The 22,885-nt window shown below is 50.8% G+C and overlaps 1 protein-coding gene across 2 annotated transcripts in view; it reads right to left on the bottom strand.

Moving 5' to 3' along the window:
* Positions 1–1,116: 1,116 nt before the first annotated feature.
* ATP9A (ATPase phospholipid transporting 9A (putative)) overlaps positions 1,117–22,885 on the bottom strand; it is a 143,148-nt gene continuing 121,379 nt past the window's right edge. The window contains exons 19-28 of one of the 2 annotated variants that reach the window (XM_047770852.1): positions 22,181–22,279; positions 19,061–19,150; positions 18,828–18,972; positions 18,036–18,100; positions 14,653–14,808; positions 11,165–11,229; positions 9,609–9,717; positions 8,961–9,018; positions 7,072–7,275; positions 1,117–5,727 (exon numbers count right to left, since the gene is read on the bottom strand). In XM_047770852.1, coding sequence (XP_047626808.1) covers positions 5,591–5,727; positions 7,072–7,275; positions 8,961–9,018; positions 9,609–9,717; positions 11,165–11,229; positions 14,653–14,808; positions 18,036–18,100; positions 18,828–18,972; positions 19,061–19,150; positions 22,181–22,279 — 1,128 coding nt within the window. In that variant the 3' untranslated portion in view covers positions 1,117–5,590. The remainder of the gene's footprint in view (positions 5,728–7,071; positions 7,276–8,960; positions 9,019–9,608; positions 9,718–11,164; positions 11,230–14,652; positions 14,809–18,035; positions 18,101–18,827; positions 18,973–19,060; positions 19,151–22,180; positions 22,280–22,885) is intronic. The other variant, XM_047770853.1, reaches the window with a different exon arrangement.

The following is a 22,885-nucleotide window of genomic DNA, read 5'->3' as shown; positions in this document are numbered from 1 at the left end:
GCACAGGAAAAGTACTGTCCCGCTGCTCCTGAGCGCATGCGTCCCCAGAGGGCCCAGGGAGCCCCCCCGGACGGAGGCACAGCTCGTGTACAAACCCCTTTCTAACCCTTAAGCTGAGAAGGGCCCTTGCAGCTGAGAGCCAGGGAGCGGATAGCAGCGGCCCACCGCGCCCAGAGCTGCAAATGCAAACGCCGGGCCAGGTGGATGCGGCACTGGCTTCTTGAGGCAGGAGTTTCCACGGCCGGGCCCCTTTGGAAGTGAGGACAGCGGCTTACAAATGGCGGAAGGCACACGTGCAGACTACATGCGGCTTTCTCAACCTCGGCACTTTTGCTGTTGGGCGGGTGATCCATCCTCTGCTGTGGGGCAGTCCTATGCACCGAAGAGCAGTGTCCCAGCATTGTCCTCGTTAGACGTCAGCAGAGCACCACCCCCCACGCTGTGACAACCAGAAATGACGTCAGACATGACCCCATGTCCCCGGCGGGACAAAATCACCCCTGGTTGAGGATCACTGGATTAAAGGACTAGAACACGATGTCCTTTGCATCCTACATAACAGCTTAAAATCCACTTTTCCCTAAAACTTAAGCGACCGGGTTCCTAAATCTTCTATTACTCGGTGGGAAAAAAAAGAGGGATCTACTCAATACTCTGTGGTGACCTAAATGGGAAAGGAATCTGAAGAGGAACAGACATATAACTGATCCACCCTGCTGCACACCTGGAACTAAGACAACATTTTTAAGTCAACTACACTCCAATTAAATTTTTAAAAAATAAAAAAAAAAAATTGAAAAGAGGATCCAAAGCAATCAAGGACTGTGTGCATAAATAAAATATGAATCACAAAATATGTTTGCCTTTTTTCTATTTATATAGATCATGTTTTGAAATTCTGACACGTCTGGAATAGTCAACAGCACAGAATAATAAATAATGCATGGGTCTGGGGGTTTTGTTTTGCTGAAATTAAAATACTCTAACTGGAGAAAAAGCTATTTACAGTTTACGTACCACGAGATACACACAAAACAGGAGCATTGTAAGAAAAAGCCCTCATTTTGACACCAGAATTTCATGTTTCTGCACAAATTAAAATGATCCCCGAAGGCAGAAAGTACACAAGCTTTATTGGGCAACAGCGACAAGCCACGCTGGCAGACAATGAAAGTCGAACCGCTCAAATCACGCAGGATCACATGTGTCATCACAGGATCAAGAATTTAAATCATCTGGGAGTTCCTGCTACATTCAAGCTCTGTACCAGAGCTTCCCTCTAATCAAAAAATGCTGTCCTGGTGAACACTTGCCATGAGGATCACAGATAATCTACTACTGAGGACGTCGAGACCTCGAGAAGTTCACGGTCCCCCCCCACGCCAACGAGATAACACAGGAGCCGCAAGTTGGGGGACAAATGCCGCGCTCCCCACCTGCCCCCCACAAATACAATATTCAGGGACACTGCCCAGTGACACCAAGAGACAGTGTCTCCAACCACACGGCCTTGGAGAAGACAGAGTCACGGGGATGACGCGCTCCATGAGACGGTGCCGCACAGCTCCAAGTGCGAGCAGGGCTGCTCACGTGCGTCTCGGTTCCGCCCCAAAGCACAAAGTACATTTTTTTTCCAAGATGGAATGGGCATAGTAAATGGAAATCTTTCCTAAGAAGTATATATCAACAACTGCAAGGAAGTTTTACATTAAAAGAAAGGGAGAGGGAAAAAAAGCTGTAAAGCTCCTTGTATATTTCTTAATGAGAACACAGCCAAGAGGGACGGGACTTTAATGCAATAAAACCAAGAAAGTCTTCAAAACACTTGAGGTGACCTCAAACACACGTACACACGTTTCGAACACACAAAAAAGGTCAAAGATACAAACGGCTGATGGCTGTGACCTCAAGTCGGACGGAGCACAAGAACGTGTAGGTCCCATCTGCAGTTTCGGCAGAGGTTTAAAATGCTGCCCCACAAAGGCGTGACCGCGTTCCCAACCCCACCCCAATAAAAGCAAAAGAAAGTATAAAAGCAAAGGTCTGGAGGAAGAAAAACAGGCATAATCGTGTCAATTTCCAATGAGCACAAAAGCCAAAATACACTCAAAAATATTGTCAATACAACCCAAACTTTCAGCAGAAAACATGGAGGAATGGGTAATCAGACGCTGGTCTTTAAGATAACGGCTACGAAAAAGGGTTTCACTTAAAGGAATCGAGTCTGGGATCTGGATGTAATAAAGCTAAAAGTGGGAGGAATCCCCGCTCCGGGCCTCCCAGCTGCAGGTGGCTATACACAGATGGTTTGCTCCAACGCCCAGCCGGGCCCCAGAGGCTCTTCATCGCGCTGGAGTGAAGTCCTTTGCCCCAAGCAGCCCGAGTCAGTGCCATCCAGTCTCATCAAGCACCAATGACAACACACTCAAATGCACGTGCCCATTCGCAAAATTAGACAGGCAGAAAGAAGAAATCCCTCAAGATGGAGAGGCTTGGAAATTCCCACTGTGGCTCAGTGGGTTAAGAACCCACCATAGTATCCACGAGGACGCAGGTTCGATCCCTGGCCTCGCTCAGTGGGTTAAGGATCTGGCATTGCGGCAAGCTGCAGTGTACGTGGCAGATGAGGCTCGGCCCCCGAGTGGCTGTGGTGTAGCCTGGCCGTTGCAGCTCTGATTCGACCCCTAGCCTGGGAACTTCCATAGACCACAGGTGCGGCCATAAAGACAAGTGGGGGGTGGGGGGGAGATGGAGATGAACATCTGGCCATTTTCCCAAAAGAAGGGAGGTAGGTAGGAAGGAGAAAGAGATGCCAAACGGATCCCTCGCTTCCCCACGCACACAACCTCATCCAAAACTGTAAGAAGAATAACCGTAAAATAATAAAAGTCAGCTATTTCGACAGAAAACACCTAGTATGGTTGAAGGGCAGGGGGAGTGGTCATTTTTTCTTTGAGGAAAAGTATTTAAACCGAGCTGTGTGCCCGGGGGCCTCTGGCCTCACATTAAACTGGCTGTCGGAGACTTGGGGCCACTGAGTTCCAAGGCGAGGGGCGTCTTACGGTGTCCAGGCTGTCTCCTCGGCTCCTCCCCGACCGGTGAACAGAATCCTTCTGCTTAAGGTTTAAGAACTCAGGAGCGTCCTGTGCGTACGACAGCTCAGGTTTGGGGTTTGTTTCTCTGCCTTCTGCCCACCTCCCCGCCAGGAAAGCGCCGTGTGTGCTGGTGCCCTGCCGGGGTGCAGCCTGCTGCGTGCAGGGCAGGGGCAGACCTTCTCTGTGACTCTGGGCTCCCGCCCTGGGGGGGGCTCCGGGGTTGGAGAAGCAGGCGCGCGTCAGGCCCAGACACTCAGGACCTGAAGCGGGGGGTGCGAGCAGGCTGCCCGCAGGCGGGGTGGCTCTCCAACACGGCCACGGCTGCCCCTCGCCCTGGACTGCCTCCCCCAGGACAGCCTGGACAGGGTGTGGTTGAGACGACAAAACAAGGAGGTTCACTGACAGCAGAAATAGGCACCTGTGACTTCTAGGCACGGCTCCGATCACATTTGGGAATTAAGGGAAAGAGGCCATTTTCTTTCCCCGTCTCTGCTGGAAACATATAAACATTTCCCAACGAGGGATCCACAATCAAGACCTACCTGCAGGAGCCACCACCGGTCTGTGAACAAGGTCAAGTTCAGGGCTTGGCAACTCAGAGCAGAACTACCTTTAGACTCTCAGTTTTACAGGCTGACTTCCAAGCTGACAGGTGCAAAGATGCTGGGCACACCTTTCCGCTGCTCCACCTCTGAAAGCACATGAGCCACCCAGCTAAAAAGTCAGACTGGCTCACCCTTTCTCACAGTTTTGGACAAAGATCTTCATCTTAAATAACCATGCATTCAACACAACGTTTATTTTCTGTAGATGCTTTCTGTGTGGCAGAGATGGCTGGAACAGAAGGGGGGAAAAAACTGCAAAACTGCAAGCTTGAAACACAAAGAGACGTGATGTCATAGCTAATTTACCCGTGCCCACAACGTACTGTTATTCTGGAAAGCTGTAAAAGGGCAACAGAAATACATGAGCATGGCGAGGGCTCCAAAGTCGAGGACCATCTGCTCCTCGGGTCCCCAGCTCTCCGAGAGCGAGCCTACCCTAGCTCGGGTGCTGGCCATAACCTATACCTGTGAAGCACATGAGGAAGTACCAGGCTGACGGGGTGGAAGGTACAGACTCATAAAGACTCAATCACAAACCGAAGCTCTCACAAGTCAGCTCCTGCAGATCCAGCAGCTTGACCGTTAGGGCACATGCACATGTGGCCTCTGCCAGGAGAGACTTGAAAACCCCAGAAAGCCTTGCCCTGCCACGTCCAGTGCTTGCAAATTCTCCTCTTGCTCTGAAACAAGAAGCCACAGCTTTATAAGAAACACACCCGCCTGGGCCCCAGCCCGGAGGGGAGAAGCATCTCTATTCCCAGCTGCCTTTCAGCCAGTCCCCCCCGCCCCCCCAGAACCTGCAGGCAGCAGGACGGAGCCCGGTCCCCTCCCAGTGGGGCTCCTTGCTCGAAGCTGCCACTGATGAGTGGTAATGCTCAGAGATGCCTCTGCCTCTGTCCCTCTGTCCTGGGTGACTCCTCCTAACAGGAAACAGATTTCGGTGGCAGAGCCCAGTCCCTGACCCTTTCACTTTGGACTTGGAAGGTCTGAGCCACATGTGCTGCGCTGTCTGAAGAATGAGCCCAGTCTCTTATCACACTGTCGACACATTTAGGGGCTGCTCAGTGGCACGTCTCCTGCTAAGACAAGGCTGCTGAAAATGCCTGAGGGTGTCCTCAGACAGCCCCGGGCTTTATAATCAATACCAGGTCTGAACAAAGCAAGACAACACCTCGGAAACTTTTTTACGAGGTGGCAGGTGAAGTTAACTCTGGGGCTGCAGATGCTGAATCAGAACAAGGGTGACGTGTTAGATTTACGTCGCGCGTGCGCTCTCCTCGTTCACTTTTCTGTGATCCTGGGAATCCAGTACCATTTCAGGGAGCAAGGCTGCCTTAAAGAGGATACTTAGCGTTTCCAAGTTGAGATTATCGTCTGGTTAACTTTTTACCAAACATCACTGTCTTTCCCCCCAAACCTACACCAAGAGCTTCATCTTGCTCTGAAACCAGCTTTTGAAGAGCAGAAAGACGCAAAAAGGGCACACACATTAGGGTTGCTGAAAACACCAACAACGAAATGCCCGCTACCATCTTCCACGAGACAGCCACTTTTATCACAGGACAACAAAATTCAAGTCATGAGGAAGCCTGCACAGTGACCCCATACGCAAATCTCTCGGCCGAGTCACCAGTGTTCATGCGGTCACATTCACTCGACTCCGCATCCCCAGAGGTGCGGCCAGGCTGGCATGGGCACCGCCGAGGAGCCCCCCCCTCCTGTCTCCCTGGTGTTGGGGCCCCGAGGACGCGCAGAGCCTCTTCACGGGGAGGGGGGGCTGCGCCGGGGAGCCGCTGCTGTACAATCCACAGGCGGCGGGTCGTAGGAACGCAACGTGAACTCCGCCCGCCGGGAAAGCGCGGAGACCGGGTCCTCTGCCCAGCACACGGCCTAGGACGTGAGCTTCGAGTAGCTGGGAGGGGAGAACCGTCGTCGCAGGTACTTGAGGACGTAGAGGGGCAGGCAGCTGACCAGCGTGATGACAGACACCTTCCACAGGAACGACAAGGTGGCGATGAAGTACACGTCTGCAAGCAAACGGGGGACGGCGGTGAGCGGGCAGGGCCGTGGCCGGGGGGCGGGGGGACACGCACAGGTGGCTGCCCCCCCCACCCCCACCCCAGGGGATGCGCTGCTCGGTCCACCGGCCGCCTCCATCCTCCTCCCTCTGAGCGGCCTCAGGAGCTCCTGGATCTTCCGTGAAATGCTATTTTCACCAACTCAGAAAACTACCGGCAAAAAGAAAAACCCTTCCAGGTGCTTTTGATTTGGACTCTGACAGCTGGCGCTCTTCCTTCTCAACCCAGCAGCAAGCGATGCAAAAACCCGCGTTTCTGCTCGCCAGCAACTTTCTCCCGTCACCTCAGGGATGGTCACAGACGCCAGAGCTGGGCCTGAGGGGGGTGTGCGAAGGGGGCGGAGGCCCCTCCTCAGGAAGCGCGTGACCTTGGGGGGTGGGCCAACTCCCCTTCCCCCTGCAGGACAGTGAACCCTGTAGCTACAAGGTTTTTGCACAAGGGGAGTGACAGCTAGTGGTCTGCAACAGCACCAGGAGTGGACACCACGACAGATACCTTCCCCGCCTCTGGAGCACAGGCCGAGGAAATGCAGCAGACACTGAGAGAGCACCTACTAAGTGCCAGGCCCAGGGCCCCACCTATGTGCTGCTCACCCAGTCCTCTGGCTGGTCCACGTCTAAGGCCACCAGCCAAAGCTTCCTGAGGGCAAAACTCACATCTTCTAAGCCTCTGTGACTCCTCGGCCTCGAACTGAGGGGCACACAGTAGGTGCTCACAAAATCCATTCAGAGGGACTTTTCAAACAACTATGAAACTGTTCTAAGACTACGATTTTTGTGGGACTGATCTTTCTTCCTTGATCAAGACCGACTTAAGGAGCATCTGCTGATAAACAAGAGGTGTGATGGAAGACACTTCGTTACGGCAGTTTCTCAAGCTACCGACAGTGCTGTCCTGCTGGACTATCATTTACTCTCCGGCAGGACAGGGATGCTCACATGTCCATCGCTCCACAGGGCCCAGCACAGTGACCAGCTGCCCGGAGAAGCCCACCAGGTCCTTGCAGGATTAAACAAATCCCCGTCTAAGCCTGTGGGCATGGCGTGGTTTTAAAGAAAGTACTCCATATGGAGATTATGGCCCAAGGGTCTCAGTTCCAAGAGGCTGATTCTCAGTTGCCACTTGTCCCAAGGGATGCTGGGAAGAAAGGGGGGCAGTGAGGACCGAGGCCTGGTGGACCAGGGGCCCAGGACACCAGCGCTGGCAAGACTGCCTTCCCTCCTAGGTTGGTGGAACCCCTGGACCTGACAGGTGGGCTTTAAATGTGGGGGGGTGGGGGGTGGGGGTTCTTACCGATAAACTCATGCAGGAACACCAGGGAAGCGATGTAGCAGGCCAGGCTGAGCAGCTCCGCCACCGTCATAAGCCAGTGCCAGGTCTGGATGGTCAAGGCCACCATCAGCAGCTCCGTGAGGATCAGCGACGTGAAGGAAATCGCCACGATGTGCACGAACTCTGACTCAAAGAGCAGCAGCGCCCCGTACATGATGGTGCTCCCTGCAAACACGGGCCGAGGCCGGAGCACAGGGGTTCACTTGTCCGAGCAGCCCTTTCTGCTGGCAGCCGGAGCCCCACTCTTTTTTTTTTTTTCCGCTCACAGCCCGTTCCTTTTTTTTTCCCCCCATTCAGACACGAAAGGTACCACTTGCTAAAGAGGTTAACGAGAGGTACTTTATGGAGGTTTCAGAAAGAGGCATTTTCCTACGTTCCCTGCTGACCTCATATCATACAGAGTCTACAACTGGACAGAGAAGGAGAGAGAGGAAGAAAGAAAGAGAGGGGAGGGGAGGGGAAAAGCAAGAGAGGCAGAGGGGGAGTAACTAGCTGGACTGGGTGAAATCAGAAATAGAAGTTTTTAATGACAGACACAGCCATCCACCAAAGTACAGATACCATACGCTCCCACTTAGATGAGGGATCTAAAGCCGTTCTATTCACAGGGGCAGGAGTAGGCCGGGGCTTACTAGGGGCCACGGGGAAGAAGGAAAGAGGCCTCTGTGGCTGAGTGGAGTTTCGGTTCTGCAAGAGGTGAACATTCTGGAGATCTATTTCACAACAATGTGAATATGCAGAACACTACGGAATGGCCTATCTTCAAAAGGTATGATGGTAAATATTATGTTGTCTCCTTTCCACCCTACACACACACACACACATGCACACACAATGATAGAGGCAACCAAGAGAGACACTCAAAGAATTAGGCATTTACACTGAGGAGAAAAGTATAGGTAAGTCTTATCCAGTGTCACAGGAACTGAATGGATAATATCCCCCATTGATCAGAAACACTAGCAGCAGGAGAATATTACTGAAAAACAGAGACAGGAGACCTTAAACCCGAAAACGCCTCAAGGGACTGCCTTTTATAACAGCCCTGGGGACGGGGCAGGTGCAATGAAGCACCCCCGCCTGTCGCTATAAACTTTCATGCAGGATTGGTTTCTTCAACCAGACACGCGTCTCTCGCTTTGCTATCCTTCACGTCGTCTTAATGACACCTTAGCCTCCTGCTGACAAATCCAACTGTCTCTACACTTTGACTGTGCATCCCACCGGTTTACAAAAAGAAAAAGAGCAGATCCCTAATGTACAATGTATATTTGTAACTTACATGTGCTCCTGCGCAGACACAGATGGCAGGAGCACCGTGCGAGTTTGTCAGCTACCATCATAAAACATACCTAGAGACAGAGACTCTAAAAGGAGTGAGGAAAAAACACTAGGAGAGGTTCTGCTATTTTCTTCTCCCAGTCCAGCAAGTCGTTTTCCAAAGCCTCTACGGTCTGAAGGACCCTCTCTGGAGGAGACACGTAAATAATGTTTTTCAAAAACTATAATTTGACCTCAGGAAAAAAATAGCAGAACATTCCAGAAACCAACCACTTTTTGTTACAATGACTGGAACACCCTAGCAGGCTTGGTTCGTACGAGTTCTATTTTTCGCTGACTTCGTCTCGGTTACGCTGACAGCCCCACCTGGCCCGTGTGACTTTGTACCGAGTGATCAAGTCCTTAGAACAGCCTGAGAGGGGTCTCCTCGGGGCTCAAGGCCACACTCCTGACTGCGCTTTTAGGATTCTAGCTGCTTCTCTTCGTGTTCTACAGACAAGAGAGCGGTAACGTTGACCCCTGGGCCAAGGCCAGGGCACAGGACAACAGGCGGTCTCCCTCTCCCTTACCTTGATAGATGCTGATCAAAACCCAGATTAAGAATGTCTTGTAGGACAACGGCCGCCCCTGAGGGAGGGAGAGGAAGACAGAGCAGGTGACCGCGGGCTCCTCCAGCCGCCCTTAAGCCACTCTTCACCCACCAGACAAGGCAAGCTGCCTGTCTGCCTCGAAAAAGTGGCGCGCACACATCTAAATACATTCGAGAAATTATGTGTTTTAAAGAGAGTGAATACCAGATAGAAACAAATGCTCTTTATTAAAAACCCCTGGAGGACAAATGCTCTTTATTAAAAACCCCTGGAGGACAGATACATGAAATTACTCACCCACATGTTTTCAGAAGTGCACACAAGAGCATTTCGAGGGATAGACACAAGCTGCAGCTATGAAATGAGACTCTTGGGGGCTTTTTAAAAAGTCCTAGTTGGTCTGTTTTCATTTCATATCCCTGCACAGTTTAATATTCTTTACGTGTGCATAGGTTACTTTAAGAAGAAATATTAACCCCCAGGCCTTCCTCCCAAAGGTAAGAAAGCCTCCAGGTCACGTATTCACATTGGACACGGAGGGTGTGTGTGAAATACGGTGCGAGAAGGAGAGATGGAGAGAAGGAAGAAGAAATGAGGGCTGGGAGGGGAGGAGGGGGCTCCACGAACCTTGAGGAGATCCTTGTAGAGCTCGGGGTACAGCATGGCGACTTCTGACTTGACGTCTTTGTCCAGAACCAGAGAAAACACGGGAAACATGGTGTAAATGGTGGAGTACCTGGGAGAAAAAACCACCACAGGTAAGACTCATCCAGGGGAACCGAGCGATGGGGTCCCCCCCGGGCCCCCCCACCACCCCCAACCACCTCTGGAGCCCAATTTCCACTCATTCATTCAACTGTGTACGGAGTGCCTAGAAGGTGCCAGGGCCACTCTGAAGCAGTGGAGACTCAAGATGAAAAAGAGAGAAAAATGCCTGCCCTCGGAAAGCGTCCGTGCTAGTCAGTGAGTCAACAACCAAATGTAGTAAACGTACCGTGTGCGGGAGGTAAGGGTGGAGGAGGAAGACAGGATGCAGAAGGGGAAGTAGTCATGGGAGGGGTGCGATTTTTCAGGGAGTGAACCAGAGATGCGACATTTGAGGAAACACCCACGAGAGTGAGAGGCAGCTACGCCAGTATCCGAGGGAAGAGCATCCCAGGCAGAGAAAACAGCAAGTGCAAAGGCCCTGGGGTGGAAGCGTGTCCATCCTGTTTGGTGAATAGCAAGGTGGCCAGCGTGGCTGGAGGTGAGGGGGGAAAAGAGGAGACAAAAACCAGGAGGGAAGAGGGCGCAAATGACGGGAGGCTGTGTGGAGCATGGCTCAGGGGATCCCTGGCTCTATTCTGGCAGGTTCTGCCACTTTTCCAGAAACGGACTAAGGACAGTCTGTTTTTCCAATTAGAAGCAGGCAGGATGTCAGTGCCTCCTTGCAGGCTGAACATAAGAAGACAAGAGGTACTTTGTAGGACTGCCCTGGGACCACCGGCCTCTCTGTGCTTCCCAGCCTTGGGACCCAGGAGAGCCCCCGCTAGCATCTCTCTCTAGGGCATGCGGTACCCAGACTCCACCTACCTGCATAACGCAGAGACTGAGCACATCCTCAGGAAAGGCCAAAAGGAACGTCACAAATTCCAGGTCAGGAACAGGGGTGGGTTTCATGGCAGTAAATGCCCAAGGGACACTGTGTGTCACAGGTCCATGGCACGCAGTGGCCAAGCTCTATGAGGGGTACCCCAGAGAGACCACGGCTCCAGCCCGCCTCAGAGACCCAATGGTGGGGACAGTTTGCTGCGGGCAGCCATGGGGGGGGGGTACGTTCCAGATCCCCCTTCCACTATTCCTAAGACTCCAGTGAAATTACCGAGACTGTGAAGCTTCAAGCCTGCCTGGCTTGCCAATGAGCTGACAGCTCAGGGTCTTGAGGGCAGGCATTTTTCACTCGCCAGGTACAAAGGTGGGCCAAGCGTTCTGGACCAGGAGCACGGTGGACTCCACGTCCGCAGCCCGCTCAAGGGCTTCCCAGTTCAAAACATATCATTCAATCAGGTTCTCAACCACTTGGCCAGACCTGCCTTGACTGGCACCTTGGGGACGGCAGGGTCTTTATACAATGTTGCTTTTTTCTTCCCCGGCATTTTAGGGAGGTTTCACTGAAAATTAATACCTTGCCTGGGCTTCCTTACCCAATGATGAGGAATCCTTGATAGAGAGGAACGGAGGCAAAGTAAAACACAGAGGAAAAGACAGCCTGTGCCAAAGAAAAAGGAGGACGTTACCAGAATCCATGACCAAAGCCCTTATGCTGCATAATAAAAATAACCGCCCCTGGGGGAAGGATGGAGCGGGAGCTGGGGATCGGCAGGTGTAAACTCTGATAGTAACAGATGCATACACAACAAGGTCCTCCTGTGCAGCCCAGGGAGCCATACTCAATACCCTCTCATAAACCATAATGGAAAAGAACGTGAAAAAAGTACATGTATGCATAACTAAATCACTACGCTGTAAGAGCAGGCGTTCATACACTATAAATCAACCGAACCTCAAGAAAACGAGTTTTCAAAACACTTAACACTGTACTTACATCTGCACTGTTACGGTGCTCATTTAATTCTCACAGCAACACCACGAAGCAGGTACTGTTATCATCATCCCCGTTTCACAAATGATGGAAGTCAGGCACAGAGAGGTTAAGTGACTTTCCCAAGACAGCACAGCTCATCGGTGACAGAGCCAGGAGCCACAGCCTTGGCATTTAGCTGCAGAGTCCTCTCTCAGCCCCTCTGTGACCATTCATTACCTTCTATGAGCTGCTCGGGAATACTCTGTATCTGATCTCAGTGAATCTTCAGAACAACCCATGAGATCAACTCCTAATACCCCCTACATCTTACAGAAGGGGAGACTAAGCAGATAAATGGCCCTGCAGGACTCAAGCCTAGGTCTGACCACGACCATTCAGAATGACTGCTCCTCCAGTAGCGCAACCAATAAACAAGCTGGCGTGTGTACGGAAAACAGACAGCAAAGAATGTCCTCCACCAGGAGGCTATGCCCCTGCTACTCTGGAGGGTAGCACCACAGGAAACGTTTCGCTTCTCAGATTACATGTTTCACTGTTCTTGGACATTTTTAAAGAGCCCGTAGTTTGTGCTTTTGCAATTAGACAAAAGCAATAAAGACATTTACAGGCCCCCACTGAAATGTCTGCCTCCTGATTTGGAAAGTATTAGCTATATGAGCTACTGGGAGTGAAAAAAATGGGCTGGGGAGGTAAAATCAGGTTGGCTGCTCTTCCCTGTTTCTCTGAACATCTACTGGCCATCAGAGGCCAAGGGACTTCAAAGCTAATGTCTATGGTATAAAACCCAGGGCAGGCCAGGGAAAACTGTTACCTAAAGACTTTATAAAAAACTGAACACGGAAGGAAAAGGCTGGGCCAGCCTCAGGATGTGAACACGCATGTAACACATCACCTCCTCATCACCTGCCAGGGGCTCAGAACAGGGGGCATCTAGGCCCTGGTCATGGGCAGCCCTGGCTGCACCACGGTCATGATATCAGAATGGAAAGGTACAAACCACTTTTCAAATGACTGCTCACCCGGGCTGGCAGCAAAGATGTCAGGGGTTCAGTTTGGCATCAACAACAGGAGTCTCTTTCTCTAAAAGGGCCAGACTGACCACAAAGCCCTCACCTTGGAAAGAGCACCACGTAAAACAAAAACACCATGTCTTCGAGTTCCCACTGTGGCACAACAGGATTGACAGCCTCTGGGAGGCACTGGGGTACAGGTTCGATCCCTGGCCAGGCACAGTGGGTTAAGGATCCAGCATTGCTGCAGCTGCAGCTTTGGTAGCAGCTGCAGCTTGGATCTGATCCCTGGCCCAGGAACTCCATATGCCACAGGGCAGCCAAAAAAAAAAAAAAAAAAAACCCACCTTGTCTTTATCTAAGAGGCCACTGTCAAGGTACAATTCTAATGGAACTTGCTCTCAGCCAGCCACTTTCAGCACAGTGGACAGGTGGGTTTTTTGTTTTGGGGGGTTTCTTCTTTTTTTCTAAAGTGCAAACAACAGCTCCTCTTCCTAAAATGTTTTTTTCTGAATCGCTGTTCAGGGTAACACACGGGCCTTACAGAAATCAGCTCATCCAGCCAGCTTTTGTGTGCTTGCCCAGGGACAAGCTGATTAATCTCCCAGTGATTAAAACCATGACATTACCCAGTTCAGTTGATGAGCTAACATTAACGAAAAGTACAGATGTGGTCTGATGAACCATAGCAGCTGTTAGAGTTTAGATCGTGTCAATGAAAATCACTTTAAGGCTCCCTCACTCATAAATGCAATGGATATTGAAAACATAAACCCCCAAAGGCATGAGGAGGCCAGTGGAGGGTGAATTAAGCCACACCACTTGACCCCTGAAGGCAGGGTGTCTTTCAAGTATGATTAAACACCTTTGCCATAAATTAAAACAACGCTGTAGTTTATTTGCTGGCCTGTTTTGTTGTTATTAATAACGGTAAGGATGCCTTTAGCACCTGATGCCTTATAAACCTCCCTGCTTTTCAAAGGAGCCCTGTCAGAGGGGCAAAGGCCAAGATGCTTGAACGGAGGGATGGAGAGACCTGATCCCCAGTTTTCAGGTGGAAAGACTGAAGCCCAGAGTGACAACGGGACTGGCTCCAGGTCCCAGAGGCAGCTGGTAACATGGTCAGGGCCACGGCTTCCAAGATACATCATTCCTATGTCCTCGTCCCTTTAACTGGGGGTATTTTTCACCTAAATGCCCAAGGAAGGAAATGTGCCGGTAGTTGTTCAACACCCAGAAGGTTTTCTTCCCCTCCCTGTGGCCTCCTTCTTAGGACACACTTCATTGCTCCTGCCTGAGGACAGACTCCGAAGGGGCCTGTGGCCGACAAGGCGGGAAGTACCTAGAAGCCACAGCCTAGAACCCCTCTGTGAAAAGGCAAGACCTAACTCGCTGGGAAGCCTGAGGCCTGAGCTAATGAAGCCAGGCTGCGCCCACCAGGCACTCCCTGCGATGGTGGCCACATGCCCCCTGGATGGAGGCAGAGGGGAGACCCTGATCGAGAGGGAGGGGCCGCGGGGCCCTGCCTGGGTGGACTAACTCTCCGAGGGACAGTGCCTCAGCCTTTCCTTCTGCAGAATGGCCACGGGCTACCGTGAGGACCGCAGGGGACCCTGCCCTGTGAACACTCAGCCTGACGCCTAAGGCAGAGGACACACTCAAGACAAGCAAGTTGTGCTTCTTTTGTGGCTGTTCTCCGCTGGTCCCGAACTCTGCATGTGGAAAACCCAGGGCTGGCATTTTCATGTGGCATTTAACTCTGCAAATTTCCCTCTGGCAAACCAATGAAAATGACTCGCCCCAATTATAAGAGCCCCAGTCATCTACCCTACCACCCCCTTTGCACCAAGCCCCAACCAGGCACCAGTGCCAACGCTCACAGCCGCTCCACACAGCAAGAGTGGCCTTCGCCCCCAACACAGGAAGGCTGTGGGGCACTCTGAGCGCTAGCACCTGAAATGTGGTGGTGGCTGGGGGTTGGACTTAAATTGGCCAGGTGGGGTAACAGCCCCAAAGCAGAGAAGGAGTCTCAGGTATGGACCATGCCAACCACACGACCGTGCACCTGCCCACCCACCTGCATGGTGCTGATGCAGAGGCTCCTGTGAATCACAAACTGGCTGAGGGCGGCCGAGCGCTTGTAGCTGTTGCGGCCGTGCACCATGAGCAGCCGGCCAAGGTGCTTGAACTGAGTGATGGAGAAGTCTGCGGCCAGCGAAGCCTGCTTGCCTTCCTAAAATCCAAGGAAATCAGGCACCATCAGGAGCGCGAGAGGTCAAGGCAGACTTTTTTTTTTTTTTTTTTTAATTGAAAAAGCAAGACACTCTAAGGAGATCTTTGAAGAACTTCAATAGAGAAATTCTTTGGTTTCCAGCTATACGCAGTTGGTGGTCTGAGTCTGAATCTGATTTTAAAAGAGGAATTTATTTAAATAAAAAACATTCTAAATCACAGTCATAATTGGGAGGTCGAATGACTGAATAGTAAGCCTTGGGGGTTAGGCCCAACCTCTAATGTGTATCAGAAGCAATGAATTGGAGTTCCCATCACAGCTTAGCAGAAATGAATCTGACTAGCATCCATGAGGACACAGGTTCAATCCCTGGCCTTGCTCAGAGGGTCAAGGATCCGGTGTTGCAGTGATCTGTGGTATACGTTGCAGATGCAGCTCAGATTCTGCGTTGCTGGGGCTGTGGTGTAAGCCAGTGGCTACAGCTCCAATTTAACCCCAAGCATGGGAACACTCAGATGCTGCGGGTGCGGCCCTAAAAAGACCAAGAAAAAAAAATTAAAAAAAATAAAAAAAATAAAAAGACCAAGAAGAAGAAGAAGAAGAAGCAATGAATCCTTCAAAGATAGGTATTCAACACTCAGCTCTCTTAAAAGTTAAACATAAGACAGGGAAACTGAAGCTACTAACAGTACTAAATTGAACATTCCCAAACGTACAGCTTCACACATTCACAGAACTGGAAATAATTTATAATGCAGCCGTGGAATGGGATTCTCTAATTTGTAAAGGTACATGACAGATGTCACTAACGAGACCAAAGGACGTCACAGCCTCCAGGTGTGGTGCAACAGCAAGGCATGAACTCCCCTTATGCACTCCTGATGCCAAAAACACAGAACCTGAATCCAACCCATCTGTCCCAAAGACAACCTGGGATGTCCTACAGCTGTCGCAATGCTTCAAAAATATCAATACGCTGCCTCCCCCTACCCACACACAAAAAAGATGGAGAAAAGTGCTCTCCGTTAAAGAAAAGTAAAGAGATGTGAAGACACGCTAATAAATGCAACGGGTGATCCTTCACTAGTTGTCGGCGAGTTCTTTTCAAATGTTCTAGGGACAACGAGGGAGATCCAACCATGTTATAATATTATCAGAGCAGCGGTGCACTTGCGGTGATGCTACTGCTTTCCTCATGCAGACAGAATGCCCCTGTTCTTAAGAGATCCAAGCTGAGCTATACGGAGGGAACGTTATTATATCTGCACCCTACTTTCAAACGTCTCAGAGAGAGAGGGGTGAGCAGGGAGAGGGAGAATGTGGCAAATGTTAGCAACTAGAAAATTAAAGCAAAGAGCAGGCAGGAGCTCCGTGTTCTACTCCAACTTTTCTGAAGGAGTTACGTTTTTCAAAATAAAAAGTTTAAGGGAACTAATGATGTATCTACAAGTTCTGATGTAGAAGGAAGTCGAAGATTTAAGCAAGTTGAGTTTAAAAATGGAGAGTATGTTTTTAATTTCAAATTATACATAAAAATAGTATATATACAAGTTTAGGATGTGTATTATGCATCTACACATGTGTGTGTGTGTATATAATTGTATATATACCCATAACTAATAGCCTGCACATAAACAAAAATTCCAGAAGAATAACCAATGATACTAGTTTGATACAGCAGTCTAAAAGGATAGGAGTTCCCTTCATGGCTCAGCAGTTAATGAACCCAACTGGGATCCATGAGGATGCAGGTTGAATCCCTGGCCTCCCTCAGTGGGTTAAGGATCCATCGCTGCTATGAGTTGTGGTGTAGGTTGCAGACTCAGCCTGGATCTGGCGTTGCTGTGGCGGTGGTGTAGACCAGCAGCCGCAGCTCTGATTCAGCCCCTAGCCTGGGAACCTCCATGTGGCGCGAGTGAGGCCCTAAAAAGCAAAAAATAAATACATTAAATAAAATTAAATAAAGGATGTACTTGTCCATTTCTAAATTGTTTCAAATTTTTACAGTGAGCGCTTTTTACTTTTATATTCCCAAACCCAAAGAAACCAGAATATAATTTATTTTATTTTATTTATTTATTTTTTTTTGCTATTTCTTTGGGCCGCTTCTGCGGCATATGGAGGTTCCCAGGCTAGGGGTCGAATCGGAGCTGTAGCCGCCGGCCTACACCAGAGCCACAGCAACGTGAGATCTGAGCCGCGTCTGCAACCTACACCACAGCTCACGGCAATGCCGGATCGTTAACCCACTAAGCAAGGGCAGGGACTGAACCCGCAACCTCATGGTTCCTAGTCGGATTCGTTAACCACTGCGCCACGACGGGAACTCCCCAGAATATAATTTTTAATAGAAAGAACAATGTTTTAGTTCTATGCATCATCGTGTAAAGAATTCTATGAATATAGATTTCAGACTTCACATCTTCCAGGATCACTTAACTCTGCAACTTCAAATAACTGTCAACTGGACGAGAACCAGAAAACCAGAAAGAAAAAAAAAAGGGGGAGGTGAAAAAGAAAAAAAAAAAAAAAACAACATTTTTGGATTAGCCAAGTGCATGAATATATGGAAGGAAATGCAAAGAGGGACATCTCTGGCCCTCACTCGAGGCCTCTGTACTCTTACTGTACATAGAATGCTAACAAAAGTGGTGCCCAACCTTCTCGCCTACAGTCATTTTGAAATCAGAGACAAGAGAGAGCAGGGTGAACTATGAGGCAAGCACACAGATGACAGGGAAGGAAAGAGAAAAACTACTATATTGCAACATACAAACTAAAAAATTGCAGCTGTCACAGCCTTTTAGAGAGGGGCAAACCAGGCCACATTCTTCCATAATCGCCCAGAGATCATCCCACGGCGTGGTAACTGACAACGCCACCAGGGAAAAGTTTGAAGCACATTCGCTATATCCTAAGAACGGAGCAAAACACTGTTTTAAAAAAAATTAGGTTTTGGCAAGCAAAGACTCAGCATTTGTCTGTCTGTAAGATACAGCTGGATCTCTGGCTTCGAGGTAGTAATACGAGGTAATTACGATACATGGCTCCTTATGCTCTGTAATTCTAATCTAGAATTTCCAGAAGCATTCAAGCTGCGTCTTGGAGGGAAGAAGAAACTCCAGCTGGTGCAGCAGGGCAGCTCCCAGCCCAACAACACAACCACCTAACATCCCGACAACGACCGCTCTGGAGAAACCAGCACCCCCCCCCCGCCACGTGCTCACCTTTCCCTCGACGCCCACGCCACAGTCGGACTCCTGGATCATACTGACATCATTGCCTCCATCCCCTGGGACCAGAGAGAGAAAGACGGCAAGAGGGGAGAAGCAGAAACGTGACCCCACCATTCACTGTGACTTTAAATCATCACACACCCATCGCCTTTCATTGCATGCTAAGTGCCTTTTCTGCTGTTTCACTTAACCGCTCCACCAGGCCACAGTACCAGGTTCCTATTTTACAGGCAGAGGAGCTGAGAGAGATCAGGTGACCGGCCCAGGGTCCCAGCCACCAAGGGGCAGCAGGGGGACCGCGTCGGCATGTGCTGGTGCCCTGCCTCTGAGGTGCGGGTGCTGTGTCATCAGCATTGACAGACACCCTAAGTAGGGAACTTTTACTGTGACTGCAGCTAGCACTTCTTAAAATGTCCTTTGAATCCCCATAAGCAGCACTTGAGGGAACCGCTGTTACTCTCCCTCTCTACCGAAGTGCAGGCCAAGGCTCCCAGAACCCCCAGCTAGGCAAAACCAGCAGATCGGGGGCTCTAGGCAGCGCGGTCTTTGCCCCCATGCATTGCTGTGTCCCATGTCACCTCAAAGGAAGTGCAAGCGAAGGAGGAAAGCCCTCGGCATGCTTTTAATATTTCAAAGCGAAATAGTAGAAATAATAACAATAAAACAAAACTAGGGCCAAAGACGGTATGGGGTAAATGTCATGACCTCAGGACCCCTGTGGCAGAGCCCAGCCACCGCGCTGGAAGGCGGCTCTGCGCAGGTGCGGGCACCGCGCAGCCCTACCTACTGCGCAGGTGAGCTTCCCGGTGCGCTCCTGGAGCAGGCGCACGATCTGGGCCTTCTGGGTGGGCGCGCAGCGGCAGCAGACCACGGCCGGGCACTGGCAGGCCAGCTCCATGAACTCGTACTCGTAGTACTTGAGGCAAACCTGGCGGGGATGGGGGAGAGCAGGGTCGGCCCAGGTGCCCTCCCCCACCGCAGCTCCCCGCCAGCCAGCAGGGTGCGCCCGCGCCCACCTCCAGGGAGTCTCCGGAGATGACCAGGGCGCAGTCGTGCTTCCTGCGGAAGGCGTTCAGCTCAAGGTGGGCCTCGCCGCGGTTGGTCACCTGGAAGGGAAGACAGGGTGAAGGAGGCCTTGCTGTCCGGAGCTGGGGGAACAACAAACAGCAGCTTCCTGCAGGCAGCGGGAAGACAATGGGCACCGGCGGGGACCCCCGCCCCTCCCTGCCACCAGACCCAGAGCCAAGTTAAACCCTGCTTGTTATGATTCTGTGGGAATCCGCAGCGCCTGTGTACCAACCACCCCCCTGCGCTTCCCCCAGAGTGGCTGTGACCCGCATAACACAAACAAGAGAAAAGGCGACTGTACTTTCAGTCTGTGCCAGGCGCTGTGCTAAACGCTTTTCATGCATTTTCACAATTCTTCCGAGGTGCACGATGATAACAGCTCTACTTTGCCCCTCGGGAAACTGACGCAGAGCATGCTGTGGTAGCCTGCCCACAGTGACACAGCCCGCCCAGGGCTGAGCAGACCTCAGGAGCCAGGCATCTAACAAAGGCAATCAGCTTTTCTATAAAGGACCAGATGGTAAATATTATACGCTTTGTGGATCATACAGTCTGCCACGAGTACCCAACCCTGCTGCTATAGTGCCAAGGCAGCCACAGACAATACCTACAAGTGGGTGGATTTGGGGTTTAAATAAAACTTTATTTACAAAATCAGGTGGCCAGCACGCCAGCCACAGATTGCAATCCCTGAATCCTACAGCATACCGTGTATTCTCATTATGTGCAAGAGTCATGCTCTGTAAAGTCGCTGTGAACACTGAGTTAGTGACTACTGACCCACTGCTCCTGGGGGAGATACAGGGCAAGGCTATGAGCCTCTGGTCACAATATTTTTGTCCATCAGTCAATATACAACCTCATTTTTCTAAGTGTCTCTGTTTAAAGACATCTTTTAAAATACATATTTTTGAAATAAGTCAGAGAAAGAAAAATGCTGTATGATATCACTTATGTGTGGGATATTAAAAAAAAATCAAACTAGTGAATATAACAAATACAGACTCACAGATACAGAGAAAAAATCAGTGGTTACCAGTGGGGAGAGGGAAGAGGTGGGGGGGGGCAAGCTAGGGTGGAGGACAAAGAGGTATTAAGAGGGTTAAGAGGATTAAACTACTATGTATAAAATAAATAAGCCACAAGGATATATTGTACAGAGAGTTCCCGTCGTGGCTTACCGGAAATGAATCTGACTAGTATCTATGAGGATGCAGGTTCGATCCCTGGCCTTGCTCAGTGGGTTAAGGATCTGGAGTTGCCGTGAGCTGTGGTGTAGGTTGCAGACATAGCTCGAATCTGGCGTTGCTGTGGCTGTGGCACAGACCGGCACCTACATCTCTGATTCGACCCCTAGCCTGGGAACTTCCATGTGAGGCAGGTACTCCCCCTAAAAGACCAAAAAGCGGGGGGGGGGGAGAGGGGAAATTGTACAGCACAAGGAATATAGCCAATATTTTGTAGTAACTATAAATGGAGCATAATCTTTAAAAATTGTGAATAACTCTGTTGCACACTTGAAACAATATTATACATCAATTATACCAGGGTATGTAGATATGTATGGTTTTAACTTAAAAATGTTTATTGAGGAGTCCCCTTCGTGGCACAGTTGGAAACGAATCCAACTAGGAATGATGAGGTTGCGGGTTCGATCCCTGTCCTTGCTCAGTGGGTTAAGGATCCGGCGATGCCCTGAGCGGTGGTGTAAGTCATAGACATGGCTCGGATCCCCTGTTGCTGTGGCTGTGGTGTAGGCCAGCAGCTGTAGCTCCGATTTGACCCCGAGCCTGGGAACCTCCATATACTGCAGGTGCGGCTCTAAAAAGCAAAATAAATAAATAAAATAAATTTTAAAATGTCGATGGAGATACACGTCTACACAAACACACATACACAGACATGTATGGTTGATTCACTGACACTGGATTCATGGCCGGCAGCTCTGTAAGTCACGCCTGCAGGAAGCTCACCTCCAGGAGGCACATCGCAGCCTTCTTGTGCTTAGGAACACGGTCAGCCCACTCCAGCTCTGTGCTGGGAACCGTCTTAAAGAGTGAAATTGCTAACACACACACACACACACACACAAATGCAAAAAATCGCACGACTACGTCAACTGAAAAGCTGAGACAAGGAACCAGAGTGTCGCCTTGCTCCACCTCGGCAGGAACACACACACATCTGGCGACTCAAATTTTCCCCCGATGTGCGTGTGTCCGTACGTGACTCTGGCAGAACCTCCAGTACCATTTTATGGGCTACAAACACATTTTAGCCAGTAGGCTAATTTGCAAGTACGGAACTCAAGAAGAATGAGGATCTACCGTCCCTGCCTCTACACGCTGCTGGTTGTGCTCTTCCCCCAAAGTGCTGGGTTTCTCAGTGTGCTGTGGACCAAAAGCAGGGGTGCGGTCCCCCCAGAGCACCTCTGGTTGTGTGGCTTGGTGGCTCTGATGGCATATGAGTGGGACCACCACATCCTGCCCCTCACCTCCCGACTCCTAAGGCCACTCACAGCCCTCAGCTTCTAGCTCCGGAGCAGCTCCGAAAGCTGGCACTGTCAGTGCAGGGCTGGTGCCCAGGGCAGGGGCTTCTCACCGCCCTCCCTACACAACCTCCTTCCAAAAGCCCGTCAAGGTCTTCCTCCAGGAGGGCAGACAGGCCAGTATCTGCAATCCGGGATTATTTCCTTTCCTTTCCAAGGACGTGGTTTTCAAGGGTTCAGAGAAATCCCGGATGTGCAATCTCACGTGTACAAGCTTATCTACTTCCTTCATGCTGATGGTGCCTGACTTCCAGCAGCTTCTCCAAGGGACCGCAGCCCCCACCAGGTTAAGAACACAGGTTAACCCAGCGCGGTCACCACTTGCTCCTGCTCCGCCGCTGGAAGGAATCCTTCAGCCTTGCCTGGGTCATTCAGTAATTCCACCCAAACCAACGATGGGCGCGTCCCCCCACCCAGGGTGCTTCCCCCTCCCCCCGGGAGGGGCTCATTCAAGGTTACGAGGTTACAGGGCAAACGGCAGCATCACCCCCACGAGGCCCCAAAGCAGAGAACACTTTACCAGCCGAAAAATGTGGATGTCTTGGTTTCTGGTCACCAGATGTGCATTCTTGGCTGTGCATGTGGCTGTCTCCAGCTTGTCCCCCGTCAGCATCCAAACCTGAAATTACAGCGTGGAAGAGATTCTCTTTGTTAGCGTTTGAGGCCGGCCTGTTCCCTGTGTCAGCTGACTTTCCAAACACATCAAGCTGAACTTGATACATTCCACTGACCTCCTAGAAGCCTATGATGTCCCCAACGTACTGAGGAAAAGTCCCGGTTCAAGGGCTTCCAGACTCCGGGCAACCACTGCTGGGGGCGGCAACAGCCGGGACAGCACTTTTGGAAAACTGGCCACATGCTACAGCGGACCCCAGGAAGCTCAGCCTCTGACCTCCTAATCCCCCTGCTGGGAATTCTTCTTAAAGCAGATAGATAAGAAGTCTGACGGCTGAGGGTCGCTTCTACAACCCACGAGAAGCACCGATTTGTCACGTCACACAGGGTCTTTCCACGCGTCGGGAGCCCCCATGCAACCTCGGGGGGCTTAACCCTGACTATAAACCCCCACCAGTAAATGTGCCAGGTCCTTCCTCAGGCTGTCCGAGAGCATTCTGCATCTGACTGCTGTGGGCTCAGAGAGGGTGGGCGACTGGCCCCGGGGCCACACAGCTAGCGCCTGTCCTGACCAGGCCCAGCACCCAGGTCTTCCTGCTCTGCTGGTTTA

Source organism: Phacochoerus africanus, chromosome 3 (genome assembly GCF_016906955.1).
Source record: "Phacochoerus africanus isolate WHEZ1 chromosome 3, ROS_Pafr_v1, whole genome shotgun sequence".
In the NCBI taxonomy this organism is placed as follows: domain Eukaryota; kingdom Metazoa; phylum Chordata; class Mammalia; order Artiodactyla; family Suidae; genus Phacochoerus; species Phacochoerus africanus.
This window is presented reverse-complemented; position numbering and strand designations above follow the sequence as displayed.